This window comes from Budorcas taxicolor, chromosome 1, assembly GCF_023091745.1.
Source record: "Budorcas taxicolor isolate Tak-1 chromosome 1, Takin1.1, whole genome shotgun sequence".
NCBI lineage: Eukaryota > Metazoa > Chordata > Mammalia > Artiodactyla > Bovidae > Budorcas > Budorcas taxicolor.
The window spans coordinates 221,446,418-221,452,929 of record NC_068910.1 but is presented as its reverse complement, the minus strand read 5'-3'; the positions used below and the strand labels follow the sequence as shown (position 1 = coordinate 221,452,929).

Below are 6,512 nucleotides of genomic sequence, written 5' to 3'. Positions count from 1 at the left end.
CCCTGATGCTGGGAAAGATTGAAGGTGGGAGGAGAAGGGGACAACAGAGGATGAGATGTTTGGATGGCATCACCGACTCGATGGACATGAATTTGAGTAAACTCCAGGAGTTGGTGATGGACAAGGAGGCCTGGTGTGCTGCAGTCCATGGGGTCGCAAAGAGTCAGACATGACTGACTGGCTGAATTGCAAACGTGCGGCCATCACGCCTTTTGAGATTCCAGAGTGGCTTTGGTCTTCTCTTCGGGTTTTCTACTTTGTTAAGAAAGGTAAGGCCAGGGCCAGAGAACAGCCCAGAACAGCACAGGCCGAGGGCTGCGGCCAGTAGCCCTCCCTGGTGCTGCTCTAGCGCCTCTTACACAAAACCGTGAGGGTTGGTCTGAGGAACGCCAGCTTAGGGGGGCGACACATTACTGAGCTGGCCACGGTACCTCAGTCTGACCCCGTTTCTACTTCTTAGGTTCTATAACTACCAATTTTACTTCCAGGTAACAAGAAAACCACAATGCTTTCTTTTATCATGACTACACCAGCGTTGGACCATCAAAACAACACTTTTACGAAGACTGCGGGCTGCGGTGCGAGGGAGGCAGTCACGTTCCACGTGCCCACTGCCCCCAGGAGGGCTGCACGTGCACCCCACGCCCTCCCCTCCAGGAGCAGCTCCCCTCAGACGCGCTTAGACCAGGGCCTGGCCTGGGCTGGCCGCTCCTTCCTCTCCTTTGCGTCCTCAGAGCGGGCCTGCTGTGGAGGGCATCGCTGCCCGGGCCAAGCAGAGCTCAAGGGGAAAGGCCCTGCCCCGCGGGGGACGGGACGGGGAGCGGAGCCGCTGGTGAGTCAGCCACGGCCCGAGGTTCAGTATCAGCCTATCTCCTGCAGATGCGGAAGTCACCCCTCCGATACATGCGTCACCATCTCCGATACGCGTTCTAGTATTAATAAGGACATTCTGGCCGTTGTGTGCCTCGTTCCTTCGACTGCTGAGCTGGCTCAGAATTCAGAGAGGAAGAATGATGCTCTGTGGTGGATGCTCACACCCCAGTAGGATATAGTTTTCTCAGCACTGTGAATAACATTAGAAACGTATCGGAGATGTCTAAAAATCAGCTGTATTTTTTTGGGGGGAGGGGTGTCTCCTTATTCATCTATCTCACAGATGCAAAGCAGGAAAAACTGGGACATGACGTGGCTGCTTCTAAAACCAAGACCACTTCTTTAGCTGGATTTTTCTTTTTTGGTAAGTGACAACCAGCAAGATGCCGTGGATTACTCAAGAGACACAGTGTCTCTCCTCTTGAAAAGCTCCCAGTAATGGGCTGTGAATTTTTATGAAACTTCTACAAATGCAACAATTCTGAACACCTCCCTCCAAATACTTACATCGTAAGAACAAAGGATGTCGTCAGTCATCAACCAGATCATACATTTGCCCCGTTAAACACAAATCCATCAGAAGAAAACATACCAGCAGACAGAGCTTTTTAAAATATAATTTAAAACTATTTTGTACCAATACAATATATTAATTTTACAAATGTAAAATTTTATCCGCTGTTAAAGCATTTGCAAAAACCACACATCCTACTTCAGCTTTATTGCACAATATCTATAAGAAAATATTAATTTTTAAATTAGAAAACATAAAAATGCTTTCAATATAGAAGAAACAATCTGATTTTAAAGACAATACTCTATAAGAATGTCTACCCAGAAAATAACAAACGTTTCACAGGATACCAAGCTGGCCAGGTGCTTCAGCAGATCCAGGACAAAGCACTTGTTTAAAACCAGTCCAAGATACTTGACCCAAACTGAATCATTCTTCATTAGCAATCTAGACGCCACTCAAGGTGGTCTCTTTAAAAAGTTGAGGCATTTCTCAGCTGTGAGCATTCTGAGTGTCCCTTACACATTAAAACCGTCCTTCCAACTGCACGGCCATCTGCAGGCTTTCTCCTTCACGCAGATTCGCTGGCAACTGTGTCCAATGTCTATCAAATGATCATTTCGATTAGTTTATGCTGATAGAAAACACTGAGTTAGAGACACCTTTAAAACCTAGTCCTTTTACAAAAATCAGTTTATAAATTTGTATCATAAAAATTAGTGTCGAGACCATCAAGATGGCCACTGTTTGCTTTGTATGAGTTGGTTCCCCCAGAGCTGGGGTTGCAGACGTCCCACTTTTCAGTGTAGTGTTAATTACGAAATAAATCCCAGCATGAAGCCGGCATCCCAAGACAGGTTAACAAGGCTGTATGATGGATTTTAGTGGGATATTATTACCCTGTACCAAAGCAGGCATTAAAATACTGACAGAAGGTCTTGGTGGTAACTGAATTCATCTCCAAAATGAATATAATCTGGAGACGCCAAAGGACAAGTGTCCATAAATACATTATCAGTTGGGCTGAGTGTATTGTAGAAAAGGGGGGAAAAAAATCTTTATTTGTAAAAAAAAGTGAAGGATTCACTAAATTTGATCCACGATATAGATTATACATCTTTTTAAATTAAAGCATGTTAATTCAATCTCAAGTGTTTTCAAATGGATGCCTTTGTGGCCCAAGAAATTGCCTTTTATAACTTATGGCCTGCATAAGCAAAGTCAAATATAGTATTATAGACTCGTGTAGAGAAAATAATTATTAAGATAGTGGTTATGCACTCACAAGTTTGTTGCAGGTAGACAGAATTATCAAAAACCCAGACGCTTATAAAAAAGTCTGCATTATTCAGAATCTTCTTTAGAAACCAAAGGAGCTGCTTCTCCGGAACCGCATTTTCAGAACTGCTCAAAGCACCTCGTCTAGATGAGTGTTTAAAAATATGTATATAAAGTCCACCATGAGCCTTCACACATCACGCTTCACCTTCTATGGGCTTTTTATCACGTATCCCTTCCTTTAAAGTCCTTCAGAATAAAATAAAAGTAAACTCTCACATTCCATTAGCAAAAAATGGAAACATTCATGGTCTCAAAATTTTCTGCATTCCCCCAGATCTTGGTACTGTGTGCAGTGTCCTCATATACAAGTTGTGAGGGACCCCCGATCGTCTAGCGCTGAACACTCAGCTAATGGGCATGCCGTAGGAAACTGACATTAATAGTAGTAAATAGATTAGAATCTATTCCGTAAAATAGAAATGTTCTATGACTTCAATTTAAATACATATCTGAAAAGCTAAGAGGTTTTTTGTTTTTCAAAAGTGCTAATTGTTACAAGTATCTTCAATACATTACGTCCAACTCTTTGTAAAACTAAACCATGCTTTAGGCACACTGTTTGGTGAGTTTCTAAGAAGCAGAGGAAAGAAGTGTCACTTGTCAATTAGCCCAGCTTCCTTGATCTTACTGAAGAAGAATTTCTCCAGGACATTGGCGCACCTGTAGTACTCGCTTTCAGGGGGGTTGTACTCCTTGCAATTAGTAAAGACTCGCTGCAAGTCTGCCATGAACAGCTTCTTAGACACGTAGTACCTATTCTTGAGGCGCTCACTCATGGTTTTCAGATCTACACAGGAAAAAAAATATCAGCAATTTTTGACTCCTTTCAAACACTCGCTGACAAGTGAGACTGGGAAAGAAATGTATCATCAGTCTGCCCACATCTCCACCACCTCAACGGTTTGTCTGAGAGATTCACGTGATCAAGGAAAACAGTTCTTGAGGCTTGTGTCCTTTCTTTTGTGAGAGTATCCTGTGCAAAATCAGTGTTTTAACACGGAAGGACCATTCGTAGTCATCTGGTGCGATCCCTATTCAGTGCAAGGAAGCTAAGTAGATTAGCAGTGACAAGTACGATAAACTAAGTCCTGAGAGCTACTCACTCAAAAGTACAGAGAAGAGGCTCTGCCTACATGCAGTGCAGCGGCTGGAACAGTCATTACTTAACAAATCAGGGTGAGTCTGCTCCTCTAAACTCCCGGTTGTTTTGGTGTTTCAGAGACAGAACTAAAGTCGGGAAGCATCATAAATACGCCTGCAAGTGCACCAGTGACCTGCATGTGAAATGTTTCAGGTGCATTTAGTTTCATGCCCCACTGATGAGATAGGAATGACAAATTTTACTTAATGAAATATTTTCTAAAGCATGTAAACCTTGCAAGACAATCGTAAAAAGAGTATTTATCCAGTATATCTACTTGCTTTAAATACTATTACTTTACAAAAGAAAACAGTGCTTCATCTAAACTTGTAAGAATATAATGGGGCTTCTTTATTCTCACTCTCAGAACCGATTTGAAGAGTTCCATGCAGATTAGAAGACGCTGGCATTTGCCTGTTTACAGGTCCCTAGTTGTCTGTTAGCCTGTTTCTATCATTAAAATCACATCAACTATTAAACTGGATTAGCAGATATACACTACTGCATATAAAACAGATAAACAACAAGGCTCTTCTGTGTTGCACAGGAAATTATATTCAGTATCTTGTAATAAACCAAAATGAAAAAGAATATGAGAAAAACTGCATAAACTAAGCATGAAAAAATATATGTATAAATTAAGCATGAGTCAAAACCTCTCAAGAAATGCTTTTGACTACCAATGACCCAAATTCCCACACTATTATCAAATTTTCCAGAGGGAAAGACAATTAAAATTAAATACACTGGAATCATCATTTAATAAGATAAATATATTTATGTGCAACATCCCAAAGGGGCAGAAACACCACGAAACTCGAAAGGAGACACTGGAAATACCTGCTTCCCCACTTCCTTTGATTAAAGCCTGTCTTTTTCTTTTGATGATCGAAGCCTACCTCAGTTAGAAATAAGTCATCACATGTGTGAGTTCAACTTTCCACTTTCTTCTCAAACAGTTTGGAGGGAGACAAAAATTGAAAAGTGTGTGAAGGCTCAGCAGACCCCCCCAGGAACCGTCTCCCAAGTGCAAGTGAGCAGGAGAGGACGTGTTCTTGTTTAATGAAGAGCCACCACCTTCCTGGGGGAGACTGGAGGCTTACCCTTCCTTCCACCTAAATGCCGGCTACTAGTGGCTGAGAACATGTTACAATGTTTAGAAGGAAAACAGGTGCTAGCAAAAACAGGTGGAGAGCGGGGGTGGGGAATGAAACTTGACACAAAGAAGCTTAGCCTAAACCTTTCAAACTGTTCTTTGGAAGAGAGGACGAAAGAACAGTTGGGGACGGCAGAAGGAGAGTCACCAAAGTGTCTGGACCTTTCTGAATAGGGACAGCCAACACGGCGTTTTTCCTTCTCCGTTTTCTTTCTCCTCTAAACTGACAGAGAGCGTCTTCCTTCCTCTGACCTTCTTAGAATCTTTCAGTTGACCAAATGGCCCGGGTCACAGAAGGTGATCGCACACCAGCGGTAACAATCAGTGGACAGGGCTGAGGACTGGGAGCAGGAACCTCCTGGGCTGGTTCTCAGGAGGGCCTGGGGCAGCCCCAGTGACAAGGCTGCAAAGGCCACTGAGGTCTGGACACGGGCTCAGAGGGTTCCAGCATCTCTCTCACATCGTGCGTGTGTGCTCAGTCGCGTCCCACTCTCTGCGACCCCGTGGACTGCAGCTCCCAGGCTCCTCCGTCCACGGGTTCTCCAGGAACACGCTGGAGCGGGTGGCTAGGCCCTCCTCCAGACGGTCTTCCAAGACCCAGGATCCACCCCGTCTCTTGCGTCTCCTGCACCGGCAGGCGGGCTCTTTACCACCAGCACCACCTGGCGGGCGGGTTCTCCACCACAAGTGCCAGCTGGGAAGCCCTTTCCACATCACGGGAATTACCAATGCCCCGGTCAGCCTTCCATCTAGAATTCTCCACTCTCCCACCCTCACTCGGACTTTCAGACTGAAATCCACGGAAACAAGGCCAAAACAAAAGGGTAAGAGAATGGCAAGCATGTGTGTTCACTGCAAAGCCTTTAGACCACTGGAGCCCCCGCTGCACGATGGAGACACTCCTGAGGTAACTAAGGGCAGAGAAGCATCCGCAAAGGACTGCTACAGGGAGCCGAGGGGCCCCGCTCCCTCTCCTTTCACTTAACGTCCTCTCAGCACCAGGAGACCACAGGGAGAAGAGCGACTGAAAATGCAGGCTCTCTCCCAAAAGATGGCTCCACAACTAACTGGAAAAAAAGAAATTCAGCTAGTGGTCTTCAGTCTGCACAATGCCACACTCGTTTAATTGGGGGATTCTCAACTGATTCCATTAATCGTTCATTTTAGGCTGGCGCAGACTTGGCTGGAATCCCACGGGTCTACCCTTCTAACGGCATCTTCTGTTTGTTTCCGGTGTGGGACACAGAAGTCCAACTAGTGAGCCTCCCAGTCTCCATCGAGTGCCTGGGAGGGCCAACGCAGCGGGAACGGCCACGGCTGTCTACAAGGACGGCGGGCCAGCGGCTTCAGTGAGCTTCTCCTGTTTACCTTCCAAACCTCTCAGGCTCTCAAAGCTACAAGGGGACAAGCTGATCCTTTTCCACTTGCAGCCCATCAGGTTATAAGCAAGGTTGTGTTCAAACAGCACAGTTTCTGGTGCCATCTGA

General features: G+C 45.0%; 1 protein-coding gene across 2 annotated transcripts in view; it reads right to left on the bottom strand.

Moving 5' to 3' along the window:
• Window positions 1-1,480: 1,480 nt before the first annotated feature.
• The window catches only part of KAT2B (lysine acetyltransferase 2B), a 98,513-nt gene continuing 93,481 nt past the window's right edge, over window positions 1,481-6,512 (bottom strand). The window contains exons 18-19 of one of the 2 annotated variants that reach the window (XR_008199079.1): window positions 2,673-3,515; window positions 1,481-1,991 (exon numbers count right to left, since the gene is read on the bottom strand). Coding sequence is in view for 1 of the 2 variants with exons in the window: in XM_052636450.1 (XP_052492410.1) it covers window positions 3,322-3,515 (194 nt within the window). In the remaining variant the exon portion in view is untranslated. Of the gene's footprint in view, window positions 3,516-6,512 lie in introns of both variants that reach the window. The other variant, XM_052636450.1, reaches the window with a different exon arrangement.